Source organism: Apostichopus japonicus, chromosome 12 (genome assembly GCF_037975245.1).
Source record: "Apostichopus japonicus isolate 1M-3 chromosome 12, ASM3797524v1, whole genome shotgun sequence".
In the NCBI taxonomy this organism is placed as follows: domain Eukaryota; kingdom Metazoa; phylum Echinodermata; class Holothuroidea; order Aspidochirotida; family Stichopodidae; genus Apostichopus; species Apostichopus japonicus.
In genome coordinates this window covers 13,864,022-13,890,961 of record NC_092572.1, presented here as the reverse complement: position 1 = coordinate 13,890,961, position 26,940 = coordinate 13,864,022, and the positions used below count along the sequence as shown (strand labels likewise).

Below are 26,940 nucleotides of genomic sequence, written 5' to 3'. Positions count from 1 at the left end.
AAATTTGTGCAACATTATGGGTATGTTTTGAAGTGATTTTTATTCACGAGAAATGTGAATTTTCAAATTCTCAACAAATAATGGGCTTAAAACCTTGAAAAGTGGGGCTTTCGGATATTGTGGGCCGTGACGTAGAATCGCCTACAAAAGCAATGATCCATAGGACATGCAATGAGGTCGAACATGATGTGTGACTGGTGACAATCTTCAAAAAGGTTATGGATGGAAAAAAATTGAGAAATACTTGGTTCTCAGGCAAAAGTGTACATTTGGTTGGTCATTTTCAAGCCCGAGAAGTGTCATTTCCGGTGATCTGGGGGGTTATCAAAACCAGAAATTTTCTTGTACGCTCCGCGCCAACCGATGGTGGCGCTCCGCTTAGATAGTAATTCGCGCCCCCCGGGTTAGAAAATCCTGGATACGCGCCTGTCAATGATCCCATACACTTAATGGATCGTACACAGAAGTTCCATTTAAACCAATGTAATAAACTGGTAACTCAAGTAAACATGTGTCAGAGAAATGTCAGGATGAAGCAATGTTGTAACAATGTACAGTGGCTTATCGTTAGTATTTATAATTAACATCTCTTGAGCTGGTACAACAGTATGGCAGGTACCAGGTCAAAGGTACAGGTAGGCTGCTGAGAGCACCCAGTTCGGATAATTTTATCTACAGTATACTGTATTGGAATGTCCCGCTTCAGAGCACTCATAGTGTCAATATGAGCAGTATCAATACCATGTTTTTTCTATCAGATAAAGGTTAGGAACTGTTTGTACTGTCAATACGAGTGCTTTGAAGCATGATTATGGAGAACAGTATAGAGAGGTATTAGCATTAGAATCAGATAAAGGTTATGAACTGTCCATACTGTCAATATGAGTGCTTTGAAGCATGATAAATATTGGAGGACAGTTTAGAGAGCTATTTATCATTCGGAAATTGTCCTAACTGGCTGCTGGGAGGGCTGCTGCAGTCTTGCAGCCAGGATACATGGTACCTTTGTCCTGTCTAGTTTTAATACACATTGGGCACTACAGGTCTGAGGAGATAATCCCTTTTTGTTGATTTTGATTCATCCCTAAGCAGAGCAGTGCAGAAGCTCTGCTGCAAGGGCTGCAGCTTTTCATTTTTGACATTGTGTCTAAAGTACCATAACTATTGTACAACATCAACTGTTATAGTTGCTCCTGCATGGAGACTACACACTATTGTACATAATACATCCTTTCAATCCAAAACATTTGAAAATTTGTTTTTAATAAGATTGCATATTCTGACTTTCTAAACAGTTTCAAACCATTGTTCTTACAATATATTTAAAAAGAATTGAGTTGAATATAAACTTGCACACAAAGTCTGTGGCAGGCTAACTGAAGATCCAGTTTTGATAATTACTGGACCTATAGTTTGCTGTAATGCACTCTTGATGTACCTTAGTACACTCTATTGCATAGTCTATGTTACACATGTGCTGTACAGAACAGTACACAGTCTATATTATAAGCACTCCATGTTAAATTCATTAGTACTGCATACATACTGTACATGTACAGTATCTAGTAGACTAATGATCAGTTTGCATTTGATGGATGATTACAATCCCACTATGTACATCATCTATAAATGTTTGAAATCACTTTGAATAACACAATCAGTCTTTTGAAAGGCAGCTGTCATCATTAACAGTTAACAAATATTAGCTGAAATCCTGACAACAAGATTTGAATTTTTAAGATATATGCAAACGGCAAAGAAACCACTGCAGATCAGTGACACAATGGACCATGATAACATGTAACGCTCCTGTGGAAGGTGTTAAAGTCCTCAGCTTCAAACACAACATGCAAATTAAGTTTGTTAACAAACTTAATTAATGTCTCCAAAATTGCTAGGTACTGTATGTGGACACATGAGACACATGTAACAGTGCAGAACACAACTGATCATCTTTAAGTAATAGCTTTCATATGAAAGAGATCTTTGTGAACAACTACCATCCCAAACAGATACTTGTCAGAAAATATCTCTGCTCTTTTTGGGAGATATCATGCAATAAGTACTGTGGATTAAAGATGAATAATAAGATATTCAGCATTGAGATTTGATTTTATTCAAGAGCATTCTAGTTGGTTTCCTTTTTACATATCTAAAAAATAAATGGTTTATGAACTGTGATTTGAGTGTGAGAGTGTATTATGTGCAATGCTACGTACGTACCAACTGGGCATGGTAGGACGTACGTACATTCGCAATGTGTACTTAATATATAATAGGCAATCACCTGTGCGTGTACATGCGAGAGTGTATTTGCTGAGGAAATGGGAGGGCTAACTTCCAAGTCGCTCAATTTGCCTATTTGCTTGCATTGCATCATTCACCAAATTGATGCATTTGACAATTAGTGCTTTTGGTGGGAAACTGGTGAATTAGAAAAGCAGATTTCTACAAGAAGAAAATGACAAATGTGGACAAGTTTCACATCCATGGTTAGAAAGAGAAAAATAAGAACTATGAGTACAATGTATCAAAATCTTCCACCAGACAATTCCTTTAAGGAAAGCATGAAATCTTGAAGGACGTATATGTGGCTGGATGGTGACTATATGGCTTGCCTGATACATAATTCATTCAGCTTTCTCCACAGTGGATAGACTGTCCAACAGTATAATTGTGTCCCTGGACCCCCGATCTAACTTTCCAGAAATTATTTCTCACATATGTTGTAATTATTTGGAATTTTCCAATTTTCAACCAATACAGATACCTGTTCTGTAAATATTACAATCTAGTAACTCAGTACTGTATTAAGTAACTCAAATACAGACTGATCAGTATTAACTGCAGCACTTCAAACCCATTGAGTCCTTTTGCCAAGTGTGAACTACTTAACTTGAAGGAAATATATAGATATATGATCACTGAACTCAACAAAATTGAAATTGATACACACAGTATGCTATGAACCGATATGTAGAGTATACTAGCATACACACTGTCAAGTCGTACCAGCCTTAATAAAGTTATACACAGATCAAGTTACACACAACATGTGCACGCAAAAACAAATCTTTTCCTTTCACACAGCTGCTGACAACACAGCGTATTTATGAAAACGACACTTGGTTTATAAATCGGAAAGATACAGAAAATATCAGAGTCTGCATTTTATGGACTGTATAATTAAGCGATGTACTGTAGCTGTACAGGCAACATATAATGCCCCTGAGTAATTTTAGTATTAAAGTTTAGTACAGAGTGTATGCCCCTGAGTAATTTTAGTGTTAAAGTTTAGTACAGAGTTTCACCATTAAGCACAAGTTATGTGTTTGTGTATGTCTACATGAACAGTACATAACTGTGGATGTTACAGTTTTCCCTCAGATCTTCATACATATGATATATTTCATTTAAAATCATTAGTACAGTATAGGGTATAGCTTTGTTACACAGTACAGTTTAGAGTATAACCTACTTTACACGGTACAGTATAGAGTATATAATAGCTGCACAGTACACACAGGTACAGTACAGTATGTAGTATGTCTGACGTAGTAATTCAATGGAAAGGTTTTCGAATGGCAGATACTTCAAATACAGCTTTGCTGCAAAATTCCATTTATGTGGGGACAAAATCAGCATCAATTGATAAGAAGGTCTTTGGTTTTATAATTTTCAACCTTTTTCCCTGCGGTCTGTAATGTAATATCAGCCTGGAAGGCCGTTATTTCATGATGCTATGCAGCTGCATCATGACTTACACTATGCTTCAAGTGACTATCCAATTTAATGTCTTAGATGATTTTGGAATTTCAACAATTTTACAGGATTTTTTTCAGATTAGAGAACTGTGGATTTCTCCTGGATGACAAATCTCATCATACTTTATCCAAACACAAAAGGATTGAACCCATGACCTCCCACATTCTAGGTTTCATTGCTTCTAATTCTACCCCTTTCATCCACTCTGCCATAGCACTTGTTCCATTCTCCTCTGAATTGGGATTTCCCTACGTTACCCTCTTGAACTGTGACAATTTAACAGTTTCTTACCCATCTCTGGAATACATTGCAAGGAGGAGTCCACACTAATGAAGAGCAGCATATCTGCCTCCCAGCTCAGACACGACCTGGAGATCTGTAAATCTTTGCGTCTCGGTCTCGCAAAGGGTTGTTTAAACTCTAACGGATATTCCTGGCTGACGAGAGCAAACTTCTTCATCTCCTTGAAGTTCCTCTGCGAGTGGTATTCGATCTCGCTGACAATCCAAACGGACACAACGGCGTTGTAAATGTTCACGCTGTGTCTGTTCAGTGCGTCCGGTCGGTACGTCACCATCTCTGGCAGGTCCAGGTGTTCGTAGGTTAACCTGCTATCTGCCACTTGGCAGTATTTAGTCTTGGAGAACACTCTGAGCTTTTTGGCAAGATCTGTGTCAATTATGACTTCTAGAACTATAACATCCCCTGGAAGACAGGCATAGGATAAAGGAACATAGAAAGGAGGAGCATATAACCCAGGGGGGTACTGGAGGGATACAGATCGGATTACATCTAGGATGTCTCCTTCTTCTGCTGCTGCTGGTGCTGGGACCTTTTCCTCTTGTGGAAGTGATGTGGTCTGCACACCCCCTTCTGCTACTTCTTCCATCTTCTTTGGTGGTGGTGGTGCTGTGACTGGTACCTCATTGCCAGAACCCTCCACTTCATCTTGTAAGTTGGGTCTAGCTAACACCTGCACCTGGAAAATAATTTGACAATTGATATACTGTATCAAGTTTATATAGAGAAAGCAATCTTCCATTGCAACTTTTTAGGGTTGAACATGTGCAAAGAAAAGATAGGTCAGTGTATTCTAGATATGTACAGTACTCATAGAGACATGCATGCCTTACTTTTTTCTTGTTTCAATGTAGACTCATAAAGTAGCATATTGCTGATCCATGACATATATAGTACTATATGGTCTCTATACACAGAACTGTAGGCCTACATCTAAAATCTGAACAGTCAATATGGGTATGGTATGCATACACTTCAATCAAAGGGACCCAACTGAACGAGAGGAAGGTTGAACGTTCAAACTCCATAGCATGGTAGAAGTACAGTTAAATATGAACGGTGATGAACAGAATCCAACAACCAATATTTCAAGTAGATGCATGCTTCATTTCCTCTTTAACCACAGAGATTTGAGGCAGGGCTGTCGGCATAATTGTGTAATTTCTCCAGCCACCTGGGACCTTCCCAACTGCAATCCCCCTTCCTCAATCATCGTCCCAAAATTTACCAGTACAACTTTCACTGTAGAAATTTTACTCTTGGAATTTATAAACCAGTCAGCAATTAATTTGCATGACAAATACGGAAGTAATAGTACAGTAGCAAATTTATTCTGATAAACATGAGTCTTAACTGTTAAAGTACCCGACCCAAATGATCGCCACACCCTGTCTCATGTTCTCATGTATTACTTATACAGTAGGCACCTCTAATGGAAGAAAGCTTCCCTCTCAAGATTACAAAAAACATGGAAAAAGGAAAAAACAGAAGAAAAAAAAGAGGTCAGTGCAAACTAAGTCACAGCCATGGTTGCAAGAAACTAAATTAAGCAATGAATAGGCTGGTCTGCAAACTCTATTGTATTTCTGTTGCTTCATAAACAGTGTTGAACAGTATGTAGCATACAGTACTTAGATCTTACATCCTCTCAGACATTAATATGTTCATCATTCTCATATATAATACTGTTAATGATTCACCTACACAATTTCTAACCTGATATTGAAAAATATGTCCATTACTATTTAATGGAGTTTTACTACACAACTGCATTGATTTATTTACTGAGTCAGCCTGGCCAGCTTCCCTCTGACTGGCAAACACCTGCTCCTACTTACCCTGAAAGTGTTATAACACCTGTTGGTGGTGGTATTGCATCAACTATACTTTGCTTACACGTACATAGAGCTGATGTGGAAGCTACTACAGAGTGATGAGCAACTACAATAGGGGTGAGAGTCTATATTGATTATTGTACAGTGTATAGTTTCACATCACTGTGTAGTTTATTATCTGCAGTGAATCTGAACAAATTGCAGGATTTTTGGAGTTTTATTTTTTTTTTATGTCCACGGGTATATATATGTTAGCAATTGGGAAGTTCAAAGACTAGACTAGGATAATGTGTGCAACACTAGAACCGAGTCTAACAAATGACGGGACGATGCAAGGATGGTATGAGGATGTGGAAATATATGGAAAAAGTGGTGGGATACAATCTTGCAAGAGGGAAAGAGGAAATTGGGGGAGGAAGGAGGGGAAGAAGGAGGGGAAGAGGGGGGGGGGGAGATATAAAGGGAACATATAAAGTTAGTAATGTAGTTTGAGTGTAGGTACAGTCATTTATTGGTCTGATACTATAGGTGCAGTACACTAGAGATAAGAACAAAGCAAGCATATTTGGCTTTGGTTACAAGTGCCATCTATGACAGTCAGATGAGGAAAGAGGAGAATGACTTAAATAAGTACTGTAATTTGAGTCATAATTTGCACCTAGAGGTATCTGCATACAACAACAGGTAACTGTTTTATGCCTCAGTTTGGGTGTGCTCCTACTGTAGTGTATCAGAGGATGAGAAAAGAATATGAGAGGGGAAAGGGAGCAGGTTTAAGGCAGAGAGGTATGGGTGAAGAGTATGACAGAGCATCTAGAGCATCTAGATGACAGCAATCACAACCTTCCTTGCCACTGAATTGCAGTCAAGACAGAACTTATTTGTCTAAGACTGACAATTAATACAGTATATAATGTACATGTTGTGAAGTCCTTCTAGAAAGGAAACTTTATCCAATTCACATCCAATCTTTAAAACTGTCTTAGTATGATGAATACGTGGAATTAATTCATCCTTTTTCCCTTGAAGTGACTCTGGAAAGGTAGGCATGGAACATGTTGCATTGGAAAAGTATGCAGTCACCATATTGCCGAAACTGAAAACAATATGGCGGGTGCATGCATGATTTTCCAGCCAATGGTCATTACACTGGATTCAAGTTGCCAGGAGAAAACTCATTGTATAGGAAGCCTTTCTAAACTACGATTGTGTTGGATTATCAATCCGTCAGGGTTCCCTCAGTGTTGATATATTGAAATTCAAGACTTTTAATTCAGGATGAAAAGGTTATTTTCCAGACCCAACATCAACAATAAAAGAAAAGGCATGATTTGAAGCATTTAGACACAAGTATTGGTGTGACCGTGATGTCATATAATATGTGCATAAGGGAACGGGCATTGATCTTTTTAGGGGCATTTACCTTGTTGATTCGTACCTTTAATCTGGAAGCCAAAATATCCATATCACCAATGATATTTGACAGAAAAGTCATCATAAAGACCAATGGAGGCAGCAGAACTCTTGAATGTTTAGACTGTTTCTTCAGCAGCAGTTGGTTTGTTTTGTAGTCTTTCTTCAAAAACTCAGCAGTACACCCTGTTAATGGTCTTCGATTGTTTTAATGCGTGTGATGCTGTGTTTCACATTGCCCATCAGTGTTGTACATGTCGTCCTGCGTGGGTAACATTTTTGCATATGAGTTGCGTCGTGCAGTGTTTCTTGGTTTAAATAACCCTGTATTGTATTTGCTTCTGGATTATTCTAATTAATTTGTCACAACAACGATTGATAGCGATGGACATGCAACTGCTTTGTAGGCTTAAAGCAAAAAAATTCATGTAAGTTGTTTTCTTTTAACCTCCTTTGATGTCACAAATTACATTAGTGTAATTTAAGAATGATAATGTTTATGGAAAGTACAGTTTTACTTTTATGTCATATAATACAATGATTGTTGTTAATGTTAGTTCAGATTGTCCAGAATGACTGTCTAGAACTGATATTGAATAAATTTTGTTCAATGATTTAACACTTGAACTATGTTGTGTGAATTTTTGGCTCTGTGACTTTAAAATAAATCGCTTTGAGATTTAATTAAACAACCTTTGGAATAAAATCTTTTTACCTACCTATTTTGACCCATCCCCATTACCCCCACTCCCTCCACAACATAATAAATGGTTTTCCTGGAATAGGAATAAGAAATTATTGCTATAATTAACTGATCCAGCATATTCCAGAAATAAATTGGGGCACTGAGATTTGTTCACAAGAAGATGTAACCCATCGCTTCTGAAGCTAACCTCATAGCTTATTAGTATACAATAGAGCAATGAAGGGGGTGTTAATTTTGATGATACAGTAAAATCTCTTCGTCTATTGCGACTTCAGTGTAGTAACGCTAATACTATAGTACTACTAGTGCTCGGCGCGCTACCTCCTAAGGATCGCCACTTGCCCCATTGGAGGTTTCCTGTTCCCCGTTCTGGTCTTCAGAGTAGTTTTTTGTGGATTACTTGACAGAAGAATGACTCTTTTATGTCGAACCGTTAAAGTCCATTTGTTTTATTTCATAACAAAAAGGAGGGATCGTAGTATGCTTCCGTGAAGTGTTCGCTTCATTCGGAGCTGCATACTGGCTAGGCCCAGTGAAATCGGCGCTGGTGTTGTGCACTAACTTGGTCATAATCGCCGTGTTTTTTTTCGTCCTTCAGCCATGGATGAAGGCTAATTGCATGGGTAATGATATTTATGCAGCCCCAACAACACAACGGACCGGCATTTCTCTCGGATATTTTACAACAGTTGTTAAACAAACTTGAAATTTCTAACGATATAGCGTAATACAGTGGTTGTTCTCTCAGTGTAAATGTGCGTGTACTGTATATGGAACGGTATGATCGTCGCGCATCCGATACATGCCTGAGCTTTGCACGTGTGTTCCTAACATGACGTCATCATTGTCTTGTTGTGAAATCGCATTCTCAGATATCTATTTTCGGATGCGAATATTAAAACGTTAATTACTAATTAGTCCTTGAGGTTTTCAAGGTGTTGAGGATAGTTTTGAACATAGATTTTCTCATAGATTCAGAGGAAGTTACTTTCGATGAGTTGGATTTTTCGTGTCATGGCCTCTTTAAAGATACATGTAGCAATATGCAGAAATATGAATCAAGTATTTACGAGGCTGCTGTTGGAATGTTAGGATGTATTCTTACAGTTAATTTATCTCTTGATTACAGACCCTACAACACTACTTAATATGTATATTCATGACACTATATACTGTATAACACACTCGACTGAGTAGTCTCCTGACATTGTGACTGAGATTATAACATTTATTAAAGCAGAAATGTAAACTGCAGCATTGTTTGGTTTCCAGTCAACTTAACAAACCTCCCAACTAGCCTACCACATATGTTGTTTTTGTTTTGTTTATTATCTAACTTAGATATATTCACCTAAACTAGCTAAGTTTTCTTTCGATATTAATGAATGATTCTATTAACTTCAAAATATTTGTGGCCCACATGAGGAACATAAAGTAGGCCTACAGTAGCATAAAGGTGTATGAGAGATAATCATAATAATAACATCAAACCAATTTTAATTAGGGCTAGTCTACACTTAGACCTTTATTTGCTACTGTCTGGTATTTTGAAAACATTCTTAAAATTTTCTGCATTTATCTATTTTATTCTAAATAAGTGGTATGGATAGGGGCTGACATGAACATGGGCGCAGATCAGTCTTGAATAATGGTGGGGATGCATGTCTGTTCTCTGATACTTTTTAAGCGGAGCACGACAATGGGTTCGCGATAGCGTAGACAAAAAAAATTGGCAAATATACCTCCCAGATCGCCGGAAATAGCACTTCCCAGACCCAAAGATGCTCCCAAAGGTCCTTAAATTTTAGATCTCATGGCTTATAAAGTTAATTTGGGAAAATACTTGGGCGTCTGCAGAAAAAAAATCAGGGGACAAATAATCCAAGTAGACTTTTGTATACCATGGCTCTGGGGTCCACTCCCAGAAAACAATTATAGACTGAGCACTGCAAATGCAATTTCCGTCATATATTTAACAACTGTGGATTTATATATGAGAACTGCTGCATGTCATTTGCACAATGCTGGATCAAACTGCGCCAAAGTTCAATACAGGGGAATTTGAAATGCAGCGTTTGCAGGTCAAGACAAATTGGTGGGGACACGGTATATCATGTCCCCACCACTGCAAAAGTTGGTGGGGACACGTCCTGCTGTCCCCACCAGGATCTGCGCCCATGGACATGAAAGAGTGGTTTACAGTCAGAGTGGTTCCTATGCATAGCTTAGGCCCTATAAGCCTAACGTGTTAACTATTGGCTAAGTCAAGACACTCATCGAGCGATATGGAGGAAAGGATTTGTCTATGCATCACATCTCAACAGTTAAATATTGCAATGGGATAAGTGTTACGATGCAGCAATGCTATGTTAGTGTTTTGTACTGTTAAAAGGCCAAAGAGCATATCCAAACAAACTGAAAAAGATTTTACCAAACCATAAAACTTTGTATGCACTTGAAGGGGGGACTGCGAGGTCATTGAAGGTGACTGTCGTGTAGGTGGTTATTGAGTCCTCCCAAAGAAATAGATCTCTTTTACTTTGGGTTCTCCAAAGAAGAAAAACAACATAGACATGAAATGATACATTATGGCATACTGTTAATTAGGTATACATGCAATGCTGGGATAACAACTACACTATACCTTTTGTGTGTGTGTGGGGGGGGGGGGGGGGTGTAGGAGGCCAGGAATGCGTACGCCGCCATATCCCATGGATTCCGGCTTGATAACAAGTACGTTACCACTCGAAGGTCAGCTGAATAAGCTTTACATCAGGCACATTTAACTTACGATAGTTCAAAAATTCATTCATTAACGCAAATACTGCATAAACCTTACTTACGTTAAGCCTAGACCGCAATAGTACTCACCAGTCACCTACACGAAGTCAACGTTTATAGTCAGTAGCCATGGTGGAATTGAGGCACACTTATTCCGTGGGCCAATGCAAGCATAACCTAACTATTAAATTACATTACCTTATCACTTTAAAATCGACGAATACACACCATGCTGAACTTACCTCACAGAGAATAGCTAATGTGATGAGGCATGCTGTTTTCCAGAAAGACATTTTCTGGCTAGAAAGGTATGAAGTATTACTCGAACACAGTAGGTATAACTAACGTGATTACGTTCGATTACAGCAAACTGCCACCTCAGCTACCACTATACCAGTGTAGTCTGACTAGAGCATCAAGTTCAATACACCTGTCGGACAGCAGACTACGTAGTATCTCTTCTCCGTGCAAAATTGTGAACATTAAGACAAAGTTTAAATTAAAGATAATATCTGTGCGCTATTAAGTATCGTGTAAAAGACTAGAAAATGGGGAAAACTCTTCTTTCTTAAGTTGGTTAGTGCTAGACATTCATTTGTTAATGAGTTCTCTTTATAACGACAGGCAACGTACAGTAAAAGGAAGATCGTTGTTTACATTTTGATGCAGACACGTTCATTTAGCTTAGGTGATGTCGCCCTATCAGAATTTAATCTGATGACGGCTGTATAGCTGCTGCTAGGATTTTCAAATTTGGTGTCGTTCTTAGCCGACTTTTCTTCAGGCTCGTAGCGAAGGGGGGGGGGGGGGGTCGGAGGAGCGGAAAGGAAGCGCTTCCACCTAGAAAACTTTTTTGATGACATGAAAAATATATTGGCTTGGCATACTTAGGGACACTATACAGAAACAGTCACACAAAAAAAAACACAGTTTGAAAATTGTCATAAAGTTCCCTCCACCACCAGCCCCCCCCCCTCACTTCAGGTGACCTCAGTTACCTCTTCGACAATGAATGTATTGAAAACACTTCTACAATTTGTTACCATCTAAGCATGTTACTCCGAAAATAAAAATCAGTCCGAATTTTCATGTGGCTCTCAGTACTAGCATATATAGGCCTACCGGCCAACTGTCAGGAATGATGGCTGTTACATCATGCATTTGGGCCTATAGCAAAGACCACCTGTTATTTTTTCTACCCATGTCTTTATAGTTATCTGTATGAACGACGGATAAAGTTCTGTTTGACCTCTTCAAAGTTTCCTATTTTAACACCAAACAATTGTAAGTTCAAAGACATGTGATCTCAAAATAATGTGATGTTCAGATGCAACTTTCAATAGTTACATATAAGTAACATTTCCGGCGATCTAGGAGGTATTTTTACTAAAACATTCCTTGGTACCCCAGCCGCCAACTGATGGTGGTGCTCCACTTAAACAGTGTCACAGACATACTTGCACCCCCCCCCCCCGAAAATATCTCGCCTATTCCAATAGGCATTCTGGCTACGGGCCTGTTTTCCTTTTCTGTCCTTGTAATATTTTGCTGATGTTCTTTTCCATTTTTTTTATTGTTTATAAATTAGCTTTCCAGAGATTCAGCATATGCTGCATTTCTTTTACTTAACCGTGATAGCTGTTAATTAATAGAAACACTCATTTTGTTTCCCTTTGTTTTTGTTGGACTTTAACATGACAAACCATAATTCGGAAACAACCAGATTGATTGCAATGAAATAATGCGGGTAATGTCGGGTAATGGATGGAATTATACATTGGTACTACCCTAGTCCGATAAATATGTTTATATAACTTAAGTTTTCTGGGCAAAACGGAGCTTTCTTTCAATGTGTAAGATCTCCAACAGCGACATTTCATTCTTCGTAGGTTACTTGGTCTGTATCTGCTGCAGAATCAGAGCGACTCGATCCATAACATGATATTAAAATTATGGATAACAAAACTATGTTCACTGCGTTAGCATGCGATGCATTAAAAAAACAGTTATGCAATAACTTGACGTACAATAAAGAATGGGTACGGTCTATGATCGCTCATTGTCTGGTGTCAGCTCGGGCCTCCTAGGCACTTACGTCACGACGCCCCACATATTAATATCTTCCTAACTTCATAGTAACTTCATAGATGTATCAATATGTTTTCTGTTGAACAAAATTCCTGACGTGATCCATCCTAACATATACCCCTGTCTCCCGTATTGTCCCAGGCCCCGGTGCGACATGATCCCCACCTTTTACGCACCCTCTCGATCGTCAGGTCTGCTCAATTGTTCCGCGTAAATTCGTACGCAAGACTCATGCATAAAATCACATATCGGTCACCATGAATTTTAACTTCATGTTTCTCCGAAGTATTTCTTATATACCAAAGCTTTGAGTTTGTATAAAGAAAAAGAGATAACAAACACATGATCCTGTCTAGTACCAAATTTATTACGTCTCACATTTTTACATATCTAGAAGTACAGTAGAATTAGTTTAAACACTAAGTTGACAGAATCTGGATGTAAAATACTGTCCGCACCGGTTACAAGGAAGATATAAGGAACCTGCAGGAATCTATTATACATTTACTTTAATACAAGGAGGTTTTATCATGAAAACGATAATGAAGTTAGTCTTTAACTTTCGAGAAGTAGTAAAACATTTCATTGTGCAACTTTCTTACTTGTGACTAAGTATTAATAAATTTAAACAGTAACCTGCAGCACAGCCATAACACAATGATGTTCCATGCTACAGACTGACCGGTATCCATGGAGTGTTGTCATATATACACGACAGCTTGATCACGAAATGATGATACAAAGTTAGAACTCAAGTTGATATTGCAAATAAACTTGCTCTCATACTGCTTATAATTAAAATACAATAGAAGAAGAAGGTAATTGAAAGCTATCTTGGTGTACAGTATACCGTCTAGCTTTTCTTATCGACACCTCTCCACCAAATGTATTTGGTTTTCGCAAACAATGTCCAAAGCTGGTCTGTGTTCCATATTGGTGAGGTAAGAAACTGGTGTTCCAGAAAGGTAGTTTTGGAAGGACGAAAGGATCCGCTACCAAATGTGTGTCCTAGGGAAGGGCCTCCCTTTAAGAAATGTTGGCAGAGTAAAGGTGTTTAGATATAAACGGCTGCCAAATTTCGTGAACTTCTGCCAATTTTTTGAAATAAATTTCGTTCAATTGTTTTACCTCCAATGTTGCGTGTTACACTATGATAGGTCAAAGTGTCAGTGTACGTTTACCCCTACCCATTCAGGCGCTCAATGCCATAACTGCTTAAACAACTCATCTCTACTTTGTAGATACAGACAATACTTATCATCGATAGAGCCAAGTCAATATGGTTGTAGTTCTCTTAATCAGAGTGAGTAAATCGTATAGTTATTGAGCTATGCATGTCTTCACGTTCTGTCTAGAGGTTTGCTTTGACGCTCAACTTTACTCGACCCCACAACACAGCTGCAAACTTTAGCGATAAAGAGAATGACTGTAGGTTTTGGTGTTTATCTGTGGAAGAGAATGTGTTACCAGTGAGTTAATAGTGAACAGTATAGGAGTAGGGAAAGTCGCAGCTTTCAACTTATTTGCATAACAATAGTCACCAAATTCATGACCGTCTCGGGCTCATTTAAATATTTCGCAACTCTCGTTACAATAGTTTAAAAGTACGTAATAACTCACAAACCAACTAGTGGGTTGGAACGCTTTGTAAATACAGACTGTAAATACTTTGAAATTAGAAATTGTACCAATGTTACATTAAATTTCTGATGTAAAGCAACAAGCGCCTCCCTGTAGTATATCTGAAGTTATCTCTCATTAGTCTGTGAAAGACTTTTCTTTGTAAGCAGTTCGAAAAATAACGATGGTTCTGTAAGTTTCTTTAGTTTTAAGTTACCTAATGCAGCCTAATTTTCAGAAAATGATTTAAGTTTAAAAGAAAAGAAAATTAAATATAATAAGAATGCAGAGAGGCAGGTAGGCTTTAAGAAATTAAAATGAATGATACGCTAACTCTCATATATTTTGCTTTAAGAAAGACAACCATAAAAGATGAATGTATCATGGTTGGTCTTTGAATTGTGAATAACAAAACAATGAGGGATATACGACCTCCGATACAATCACGAAATAATGGAATTAATTTCTTGTTAATCATTCTTTTTAGTATACTCGGAATTGACGGCATGTTGACATGCCGTGCAAATCATCCAAACCTGTACTACAATAATGTAGATACAATGATTGAACTTGTATGTCAGCCCCTTTACCAAATTAAAACAAAAGGTCCTCTAAAGGAGGAGACCCATTAGGACTGCTGTAAAGAATATGTCGAGTATAATTCTCTAAATGCCGATTTTATCCTCGAAACAATTGGATCATACTTACGTCACTTTCACCATCAATGAATCGTTTTATCTCTTCTTTGAGCTTTGCCAACTTTATTCTCTTATCGGGTTGAAGACAAAGACAACGTTTCATTAACAGGTAGCTATTATTGGAGTGAAATAAGACAATGGTGAACTACTGTGTATTTAACTACACAAATAAAATAGAGATTAACAATCAGTGATGCGTTAAAGTTAAGTCAAAATGCAACAACCTGCGTCGGATGTGAAGGGAAAAAACCCAAGACAATCAGTAAAACATCAAACTTACGTGAGAAGATAACACACGGTTGACATTTGCAAAATATACATCTTACGCTACAGAATAATATAGAATAAGTTTCTTTCAGTGATAATCTTAACAGTTTATAGGGAATGATTACTTTTCAGAGTAGGCACAGTGTAACTGGAAATTAGTATATAGCATTGTAGATTACATTGAAACGACCAGAACTGTCAAAATATGATATTGCATTGTGTTATATTCATGTGTAACAGTGTACGGTGCTTACATTTCATTCGGACAAAGCTTTGGTTGCGACAGAGGAGGGCTTTCATCAAATGCAGATTTAATGTCACCTAATGTTCGCTGGATAAATGGTGTCTCACCTGTGACAAGAAAATAATCCGTGTAGGCCTTTGTACAATTAATCAGTCAAGGACAGAAAAAAAGAATTATTGAAGAAAATATCATGTTCATTAAATGTTCTTCCTGCCTCCAAATGTAACGCAGCTACCACACTTATATAATGGCATGTGGTAATTTGAAATTACATAGTCATTTATGAAGAGTGTTTTTAATAAGCGACTCAAGAAGAAATTGTGACCTCGGATCTGCAGGAAAATGCAAACTGTTTTAAATGTTTGAAATCTTGAAGTATATGTAAGACCCATACTGATGTAATATTTCATTTCTTTCATTTGTCAGGGTTTTCAGTACATTTATGCAAGATACATACAAAATTAACTTTTATAACTTCATTCGGTGCAAACAACAAGCGAGAAATACACATAATATTTTGTCTTCCTGGCTGTCAGAGAAACATTCTTTCTTACATGGTAGCTTCCTTGACAAAAAGGTACAGTTGTTACTTTACCGTTTGAGTAGACCTCCCACATGAATACTGCAAAAGACCATGAATCACTTGAACGACTGTATTCACGTTTGAATATCGTTTCTGGTGCAAACCATGGGAGACGGCTACATCTCTGCAAATGATAGTATAGTGTCAGTAAAATATATACATTTACGTGATACCTCACAAAATTCAAACGACCTGATGTTATAGTGGAGGGTATACAAGGCCATACCCTCGCCATCATTGGCGACCTGTTCTGATGGATGCAGATAAAACGTGTCGAGGCAACAAAGCCTGAAGTATCTGTTACTCACACATAGGGACACTTTTTCAAGTTAACGTTGAAACATCAAAGTTGGTTAACGCCCTCAGTTTTAAAGAGATTACAATATTTTGATTATATGATTACAATACTTTGATTAACGTAAGAAACTAGAAGTGGCAAAATTCTCCATACAATGGAGGACATGAAGGGACAAGTAACTTGTAATTGACTTAAAAATCTACTTTATAATCCCTAAATAACTACTTCTATTTCCCTAAATATCTGTTTTATCTTCATTTAATATCCAGTTTAACTTCCTTTAGTGTTCACATCAACCAACAATTGTTAACTATGTACTTTATCCACTTTAACTTTAATTAAGTTTAATCAGATATTAAGAAAGTTAAATATTTTTTTAAATATATTAATAATTGACGAAAAGATATATTAAGTATATGTCAGTTCATGTATGTGATGTGATGTGTCTAGTTCAAGTAAAGGTAAAGAAGATCTTAAGCCAAAATGTAAACTTTGAGTTATTTGTACCATTTTAGGTTTCCATACAATACGTACCTCAAAGTCTATGCCGGATATAAACTTCTTGGTGGTTGAACAGGCGTTGAAATCATATAATTTACAGACATCTCTGGAAGTCATAAGAACCTTTTTAGCACATACTCCAGGATGATCGCACTGAGAAGTTTAGAATCAGTGGATTATAATGGTCTGTACTTATAATAGCACACTAAATAGCCAGAATGCAAGAGTTCTCAAATTTCAGTAGAGAAAACAGAGATATATATGGGTACGGGATATTAACTTAAGTCATGAAATATTGTAACTACCACACTACTTATTGACGTATTTAACTACTGATGCTGGTATTAGAATAATAAATCAAAATAGTAAGTGCATATAAATCAAAATAAAAAGTGCATTTCTCGTGCCCACATATACGCCTGTGGTCTCGAAGGAATTTGACATGAAAAGACAAGAAAGTAATTCTATAAACAGGTAATTGACTAGAAGAACATTTCCCCCAATAATAATAATAATAATAATAATAATAATAATAATAATAATAATAATAATAATAATAATAATATAATTGGATTTATAAAGCGCAGACATATCCTCCGATAATTGTGCTTAAGGCGCATAACAATATAACCCTGGTCAACAATAACCTGTGAAACATAGAGACAATTCCTCCACAATGCAAATTAATATATATGCAATGCATATATGTATTAATTTTAGAATTTAGTTAATTTAAAGAAGAGAAACCTATTGTATCATTTTAAGAATCTTGCAAATTACTTATTCGTCATAACTACCTTCGCCCTAAAGAACACCTTTACGTTTATTTCTAGCACTAACAGAGGAGTATTTTTTTTCTGTAATTTTTTTTTAGATCCTCCTGCAAGCAGGAACTCGCAATGAAGCCGTCATTGGCTTATCAAAGCCGTAAACTGACCGAAGTCAGTCTCTTTGATTCATATTTAACGTCCATAATTATGAATTGTCAATTGTCAACAACTCTTAAACTGGACGACATACATTAATCTTGGAGTGACTCGAACTCGGGACCTTATGATTGAAAGGAATCGGCGCTAACCACTGAGCTAACTCTCCTTAAGTGTTGGTCAAATATGATTATGCCTTTAGCTATCATTTTACATGCTTAGGCTAACTTGTTCTTCGGACGGTAAACGAACACCATCATTGAGAGCAGAAACGCCAGTGACGATCACTAGAAAGAAGAAAACATGGCTGTAATTATTGACACCTTTTACATAATTAGCTAGCCTATACGTTTCACAACTTACGTCTATTGATTCTAGAAAAATCATTGCATCCAAAACCCCATAGCAGAACGACGCCAACTGCTTTATTTTAGCATACGCGGTAGCTGAGTCACCATGAGGGCTGTAAATAGATGTTGAATATTCATTTCCATCTGAACTTTGACCCAGGAAGTCTTTCAGTGTTCCATTTGTTACATATTCAGTGTAAATGAAGTGAGGAGCTGTCAAGAGTATACAGTAAGAAGAAACGAAAATCTTTCAAACAGTGAATCAAAAGATGTTTTTTTGTTCTTTCTTGTAATCGTTTAATAACGGTATAATTTTGAAATGTAAACTATTATCATATAGGTAACGATTTAATCCAAAAAATGACCTGGTTAGAGATTCTGCACTTATTATATTACATGATACATTGCAGCATTCTGAGTTTACATTAAATTGTGGGATTCGTATCATGAAATAGAATATCAAGTTTTATTACGGTACTTTTATTAGTGTCACATCCCACGATGTCGACAATATTCACATGTTTTGGTATGTTACGAAGATATTCTGCAAACAATCGAATCTCACACCAATCATCCCTCGATGAAGAATCTGTAATATAAGCAAGAAATCAACAGCCCAAAGAAAGGAAAAATAGGTAAGAAATTACCAAAACAAACATAATTTAATAAATAAAAGTGAGAGAATAGAAACTAAAACATGCACAAACACACACAGGTACGTAAATATATTCATAATTACAACTCTGACGGTTGTACAAGTGAAACAGACAAAAACTCAGCGATCTTTGTTTTAGCTGGTTGAATGGCTAACGGTTTTAAATGGATCCATAACTGCATGATACGTGAATGTATCCAAGTAGTGACAGTTTTGATTAGAATTGGAGGGATACCATGAAAATCGCGTTATTATTATTATTATAATAATAGTCTACTTTAAACCCACCTATGTCTGGGAATGATTAGGTTGGGTAAAGCACGAAGGAAAATATATATGGGAACAATTGATAATATTTAGCATGCTAGTACTAATGACCCTTAGTATCATATCTATCAAACTTCCAGTATTCCAAACTTCCTACTATAAAAATATTAAAACATATTAAAAAAACGTTTAGGGATATTTATGTATGATATCTATATGTATTTGCATATGCGTTAATAGATATCATTTACTCCCATGGTGAGATATTAACTAACAACGTAAATCATCATTAAATGTATGATTATTATATCCCACAAATAATAATACCGGTGTTAGATACAATATGTTGACTGTAAATGTTCAAGTAAATTATTTGACCAGACAAACTGTGGATTTACTAAAACTTCATTTATATATCCCGTTGTTAGTTTTCTTTTATTGAGTGTAGGTATAACAACTTCCTTGTCAATCAAATTGCCGTAATCAAACATTAGCATATCAATTACAAGTCGTTTTGTCTCATAAAGTGAGCTGGAAATAATTAACACATAGTTTCACAACCAATTATGTCATCACGACTATATGTCAAGGAGGCACGAGCTAACTTACATATGCTTTGTCCTATTGTATGAAAAAATACTATCAAAGAGTCGAAAGAAACACAAAATCATTCATGCAAGTTTAATAGTGTTTGATTGATAGTAATACCTGGTAAAGTGTTAGCTATAAATGATGGTCTGTTCCCATTTTGAAGAGAAGCTGTCCATCTTATCATACGTCCTGAGCTCTGCAGACGTTTCCCAAGCAAAATGTCTGATCGATGATAAACAACGTTGTCTCCATAAAAGTACACAACATCTATAAATCAGACATGAAATGCATATTATAGTTTAATTATTTCTTTGAAAAGATGATGAAATGTCAATTTTTGAAACAGCTAGTTTTCATACAATACTTGAAGTGCATATTTTATAAAAAAAAAAAAACATATATACAACCGAAACAACGCGCACATCAATTCCGTCCATACTCTCGTGATAGGTAGTGTAAATAAGCAACTTAACTCTAACTTGTCTGTCCCGTGCATAAGTCTCATATCTTTCAACAACAAGGTAATTTCTTGTCTACACAGGAAGTTATTTTTTGTAAGTTTTAAGCACTGCCATTTGAATATTAACATAACCATCTTCGAGACATTATTAGTATTAAAGGCAAACATTTGATTGATTAAACTACTCTTCTGTCAAATCGGTTTGATAAACATTTCTGAGTGCTTGCTCAAGGAAGTTGATATGATTTAAAAAAAAAATGTAACAGATTTTTCCGAGACAATGATGTGCATAAAGTGCAAAGTAAGTTTGGTCGACTCCAGACACGAAACTGAACACGCAAAATATGAATTTGATCACCTATTGCTCTTAGCCTAATACAATAGGTACTTGTGGCAGCTCACAATGTGTGCGGTCGTTATTCTGTGTCAAGTGCATATATACAGAACATCTCGACTGATATGTTTATTAGCACAAGTGTAACTTATGCTTTCGATTCAACACGATCAAAGCCAATTCATAGACGTGGAACTACCACTGGATAAAATCATGACAGACCATCATGACATACCATATAGTTACAAAGTAATAATTTGATGTGAACTTTGTTTTAGACTGTAAATGATGAAGATTTTAACGTATGTGGTCAATTTAGATTCCTGTGCAGAAACTGTTGCTGTCAATTGTTAATAAACGACACACAATGCCAATTTGTTAGCCACTAATTCAATAAGGAATTTCTCGTCATTCTTAGCTGTGTCAGTATCCATGAACACCAATCAGATATCCCACGTGACGTGAACACATCAACAAGTTATGTTATCATCATATATGTTGCATTAATATCTTACCTCTGAGGAAGAAAATGTTGGATGTAGACTTTCAAATACAATGTAAAGTGACAAAAGAAGATTATTACGTAATGGTACGAAAATGCAGCAAAGCCTGTCTTACTCAGTTGATATGTGCATATTGGCAGGCTTCTGATCAAAACTAGCATATTGCAATACACCCTCCCACACAATACAAAAAGTATCCGAAGTGTTTTAGTTAGAAATAAGTTTGTGTCCAAAAAAGTAGTTGCTATAGACTATATAAATAACAAGCCTATAGCAACTATTTTTTACTATACCTAAAGCCATTGGGTTTCTCTTTCTTCAAGAATATCTAATGTACGACAATTGATGCATGTAAGTCTACTTTGTTTCAAATGAATTTTAAAAGAAAAAGAACGGAAACCTTGTAATTCATCTGGTGATTCATAGAGTACATCTTCGTGTATTAGGTTTTCAGAAATTGGTAAGACCGGTAAGGGAGTTCTATGAAATCAAATAAGAAATTGTGAAACAAAAAGAATAAACATCATTGACAGACTATACTGCAGCCTTGGGATGATATGCAAGTGAGTAAAATGAGGGATGACTATAGAACGATATTCGTTCAAGAATGGAATATATTGATAGATTTAAGCTTAATAATTTAATAGTCTTTGCAAAACAAAATTTTCAAATATAGATGTTTCCATTCTTCCAGATCCTAACATGAAGAAAAAGAAAATGAAACCACGTTAACTTTAGGACTGTGCATTTACTTGAAGAGCGAGACAGATTCAGACAATTTCTTGTGATAAGAAGGAAAAAACCTCGAGGCGCCAAACAATACACTCAACATTATAGAATTCCTTAGATGTATAGATATTACTGATGTGGTGGATACAATTTCGAGTGTATGTATACGGAAGGTTTGCAGTATTGTATGTATGTATTTTAGATCCTCCTGCAAGCAGGAACTCGCGAAGAAGCCTCATTGGCTTATCAAAGCCGCAAGCTGACCGAAAGCAGTCTCTTACATTCATATTTAACGTCCATGATTATAAATTGTCAATTGTCAACAACTCTGTAACTGGACGACATACATTAATCTGGGAGTGACTCGAACCGGGGACCTTACGATTGAAAGGCACCGGTGTTAACCATTGAGCTTACACTCCTAATTATCATATGATGTAACTAAATATGGTGGTCATAGATGTTAGTTAAGAGAAATCTAAATGAATAACCTTGGAATACTCACGACTGAGCTTTAAAGCTACGTTTTCCTTGAAGAAGATAATAGAAAGAAAGAGATCAATGTCAGAAGTTTGTTTGTATTCTACAAATATACCCATGCAGGCCTTGTGTGTAAATAAGAGAGTTCCTCGCATGTACTGCTTGCTCTGATGGACTTATCATCGGTACATCTTCGTTTAATAAATGCAAGTGCAAGTTGGAATCTCAAAGCATATGACATGAATATAAAAACGAAGTGCTCCATATGAATTTTTGTTTCAAGAATTTAATATAACTATTACGATATAAGTTATTTACAAAAGACAAAACATGGATGATGGAATTGGTTTGGGTAGGGGTGCTGGTAGGGGAGAATAGCAACACAGTGGCCAGGTGCCCCATGTTGATGTCCCTCTGACCCTCGATGTTTGCCCCTCCCGTCAGATTCAATCCTCTTTTTTCCATTATGAGTAGGGTTTGGGCGCTTTCGACATTGGTGAAGCTTTGCATAGCCATTCTAATCGGATATCACAAATTTAATATCAACCATATTTGAATGCTTCTTCTGACCAGCTTAATGGTGAGAAGACCATGTATGTATGTATGTATGTATGTATGTATGTATGTATGTATGTATGTATGTATGTATGTATGTATGTATGTATGTATGTATGTATGTATGTATGTATGTATTTGAGATCCTCCTGCAAGCAGGAACTCGCGAAGAAGCCATCATTGGCTTATCAAGGCCACAAGCTGACCGGAGTCAGTCTCTTACATGCATATTTAACGTCCATGGTTATGAATTGTCAATTGTCAACAACTCTGTAACTGGACGACATACATTAATCTTGGAGTGACTCGAACTCGGGACCTTATGATTGAAAGGAATCGGCGTTAACCACTGAGCTAACACTTCTATGTCGTAACACTCCATCACGTGACAAGTTAACCTAAAAGAGCAGCTTACTTTGTTTACATCTCCTTACGATGAATGTGACTGTAAGGATTATGATCAAAGCAAGAAAGCAAACAAGAGTGATTGTTATGACAGCCAGTAGTGACGTCGTCCCGTCGGATCCTGAATTATGCTCATCTGTAGATAGGTTCAAAAGAGGAAACTGTTGAAATTTAATTTTTTTCAATGGCGTTGTTTACTCGAAACCGTTTTCGTAATCAAATGGTTTGTGCATTGAGATGAGCTATTTCTTAATTTCCATCGTCTGTCTGAAAATAACTTTGGATTGGATTTCGTCTAGTAGTTCTTGTATCAACAATGTACTGTAATATTTATTTTCCTTTCAGCCGTTGCAATTATTTTAACAAAAGATGCAAAATTACTCTTTCTTTGTGGTGAATTTAATAGTTATTTTTTAATGACACTAATCGTTTACACTTGACATTGCAGTCTCAATGAACTCGTTCTTACTTACCTTTCGCTTTTGATTTAGTTTCTATTACAAAGTTAGCCGAGACTTCTCTCATCAAAATATCAGGGCCGCTACAGATACAGTGTACTTCCTCATGTGACGTAGAAGACGTGAACTTGAAATCTGACGTAAAATTATAAACAGCATTCGACGACGAATTAAACAGTTCTCGTTTCTGGTCGATGCCATTTAGAGACCATACCACTGTTGTAGGGGGTATTGCGTCCTGCACAAAACACTGTAATGTCTCGACGGTGCCCTCGACAGTGTGTATCTCTTTAACATGTTCATATCCGTTGTGCCTGATGGAGACGATGGGTGTGGCTATAGAAAACAAGTTACAATTAGACTATTTAGTACCTCTCAAATCTTCATGATGTTTCCATCATTTTGTACTACTATTAAAGACGGGCCACACACTGTCCGATTTGATTGCATAACGACTCAACTCTATAGAGTATACCACCGAAACACGGAAATCGTTGTTTATCAGGCAGTTTGCCTGTAGCTTACGTCTTTTGACTATCATTACTCTTTCCTGTCAAGTTGAGTCGGTATACACGTTCAGTCTAGATAGTACATGCGCGACCGGCTTAACGTCCCATCATATACACTAAACTGTAGTCAACGTGTCACCTTGCCGAAACCACATGCCACTGTTAGAGAGATATATTGTATAGCTTTCGTTTGTACGCAGATAAGTTATGTTAATACGCATACCAATTATGGAAGTGTTTAGCGAGCAGTTGGTATTTGCTGTTGTTGGGTTGTTCTCTCACATATATATGCCTAACAAACGTTTGTTATGCTCGGGTCAATGCTTGATGATAATAATTAGACATCCTCGTAGATTAATGTTGTCAACTGAGGGTTAATTTCAACGTGTATACTTCATAAATATCATTTGTACCATTTTCGTCAATCACATTCATTTTCATGTCAGTATTAACGCTTGTCAAAAGAGTGGAAAATTTCAATCTTAAGAAAAACATATTCACAACTTTAAGATCTGCAGACATTGATTATTACTATCTACGTTTGTCTATGCCCCTACATAATAATATGTAATAATTTATATATATATACTATGTGATGTTTTGTGATTGTTAAAAGAGCGCAACATTGGGTCGTGGTTTAAAATAAAAGCACTGACGTAGGAACTGGTCACCTTGCCCAATGTCATACAAATGTAGGTTTCAAATTGCGAGCGTCTCAATCATGTAATTAACAGTTACACTCACTGCAGCCCTTACAGATGGAAAGAAACAAGTTAATGTGCTATTATATTTTAAGATAAAATGAGACTCGGAAAATGTTAAATTCGTACTTTACATGCGCAACCAGAACTGATGGCTCCCCCACAAAGGAACTGGTAACCTATAGGGGTCTTAACCAACTACGGGTAACTGATAGCTCAGTTGGTTAATCACAGGGCTTGCAACCTGTAGGTTACTGGTCCGGATGCCATTTTAACCCATAATGTCTTTGCCCTTTTCAGATGTATACTTTAAGTAACTATATAACTTACCAGTAACTTTTATCCAGAACGAAGCCGCGATATCATCTCCGTGTACTAAGCAAAAGTACATCCCGTCATTACCTCCAGGTTTAATATTAGGGACGGTCAGTGTGTAGTGACTTGAATGGCATTTGTTGATAAGAAATATCTTATAACGTTCGTTAGTGCTATATCTATCTCGAAAGATCATTTCCTTCTGTCCTTCACGCATGATCCACCATTGCAGTGAAGTACTGCCCCTCGATACTGGACATTGTAAGCAAACCGAACCTCTAAGGCTAACATCACATAGTTCAATCGTTGTATTAGAAGGTCCGTCTGGCATCGAACAGTTACCCTGACCATTGGTTTGTCTAACAGCTCCTGTAAATCAGTAGAAGTAGAAACCTTATCTCTAGCAATACTAAGACATTTAGCAAAAATATATAAAGCAGTGGTGTAAAGCGCTGTAAATAAAAAATATGCCTACCGTGAAGAAAGGACGCTACACAAAATAGAAATAGACGAAAATCTTTCGCCATTTCGAGTTTTAAACGTCATTTACTATCATAATTAGCAGGAGGCCGAGATAAATGCAGCCATCGAATCGTTAGTAATGATAGTATAAACCGTACATCTGGCTTCCGTCTCTTGTTTGCTGACGGAATATGTTAAACCAATAATCTCCGTATAGCTCTGTATTGTACGCTAGTCATAAATCCTTACGTTGTTCCTAGTTTACAGTATGTGTCACGATTATGTTTGGGAGGGAAATTACCACAATAACAAATGATAGTTCTCTCACACTTTCTGTTTAATTGAAGTTCGATGATGTATTACTTTTCATTGTTAGAAATAAGTTATTATGTTGACAGTCACACAAACATAACTATGTGCAACAAGGAAAAAAAGTCATGTTTCTTTCAGCTTTACTATTTATGATATTAGTATTTGGTAAAGAGCAAATAAATTTATGGCTAGAACGGAATTCGAAACAGAGACCTCACAGTCACAGTTACAAAACCCATGTGCTCCACCAACTGAGCTACCCAACCCTTAGTTGGTGGCGATCTCTATATTGCAGAAGACATCGTAACCTGCACACCGTATAACCAGAGATCACGCCCCAGTTTCATTTGATACAAGCCAGAAAGTGGTAAGGAAGGAATTTGAAAAAAAGGCCGGTTTTTGCACAATATAATATGAGTAAATGAATAACCAAAAGTGACAGGGAAAAATTAGACAACTGTAAAGAGTAAAACAACTTATACCTAGAATGAGACTGATTCAACTATAGTGAGGTCTGAATTACTGTGATTCTGTTATTCATATACTTAAATTATAACATCATGATTTCTCTGTTTCACGCTATGTGTAATTGTTATGTGTTTGTTTCACGCTATATCATTATTATCATTTGTGTAAAAGTAAGTTGGCCTGACGTTTCGATCCTATAGCAGGATCTTCTTCAAATGTTAAATGACAAGTAACAGTAACAGAAGGGACGGAAGCACGCACAGAATACAGACATGTAAATGAGCATGGTGAACACAAAGAGATAGATGTAAGGGGATTAGTGGACAAGGGATGGAGAGAAGAAAGATAGATTTATTTTGAT

At 36.7% G+C, this 26,940-nt stretch overlaps 2 protein-coding genes across 4 annotated transcripts in view; both read right to left on the bottom strand.

Annotated features, from left to right (window-relative positions):
• The window catches only part of LOC139976777 (protein sel-1 homolog 3-like), a 37,731-nt gene extending 26,291 nt beyond the window's left edge, over window positions 1–11,440 (bottom strand). For all 3 annotated transcript variants that reach the window (XM_071985528.1, XM_071985531.1, XM_071985529.1), the window contains exons 1-2: window positions 11,043–11,440; window positions 4,057–4,744 (exon numbers count right to left, since the gene is read on the bottom strand). In XM_071985528.1, the coding sequence (XP_071841629.1) occupies window positions 4,057–4,744; window positions 11,043–11,093 (739 nt within the window). In that variant the 5' untranslated portion in view covers window positions 11,094–11,440. The remainder of the gene's footprint in view (window positions 1–4,056; window positions 4,745–11,042) is intronic.
• A 1,801-nt stretch (window positions 11,441–13,241) lies between these two features.
• LOC139976858 (uncharacterized) lies at window positions 13,242–26,049 on the bottom strand. The gene is made up of 14 exons (XM_071985690.1): window positions 25,813–26,049; window positions 25,353–25,706; window positions 23,828–24,148; window positions 23,365–23,490; window positions 22,420–22,444; window positions 21,586–21,665; window positions 20,006–20,155; window positions 18,854–18,964; window positions 18,389–18,588; window positions 17,133–17,252; window positions 16,313–16,424; window positions 15,728–15,824; window positions 15,217–15,319; window positions 13,242–14,334 (listed from the first exon to the last, which is right to left on the bottom strand). The coding sequence occupies exons 1-14, from the start codon at window positions 25,862–25,864 to the stop codon at window positions 14,296–14,298; spliced, it is 1,890 nt and encodes a 629-aa protein (XP_071841791.1). The 5' UTR covers window positions 25,865–26,049; the 3' UTR covers window positions 13,242–14,295.
• Window positions 26,050–26,940: the final 891 nt, after the last annotated feature.

What these genes read in the sequence shown, in the direction of transcription:
- LOC139976858 (XM_071985690.1), bottom strand. Translation starts at nt 25,864, where the DNA reads ATGGCGAAAGATTTTCGTCTATTTCTATTTTGTGTAGCGTCCTTTCTT. An exon ending in GTGGGAGGTCTACTCAAACG is followed by an intron (nt 15,825 to 16,312) that starts GTAAAGTAACAA and finishes TTCTTGTCACAG; the next exon opens with GTGAGACACCATTTATCCAG. An exon ending in TCATTGATGGTGAAAGTGAC is followed by an intron (nt 14,335 to 15,216) that starts GTAAGTATGATC and finishes TCTCTTCCACAG; the next exon opens with ATAAACACCAAAACCTACAG.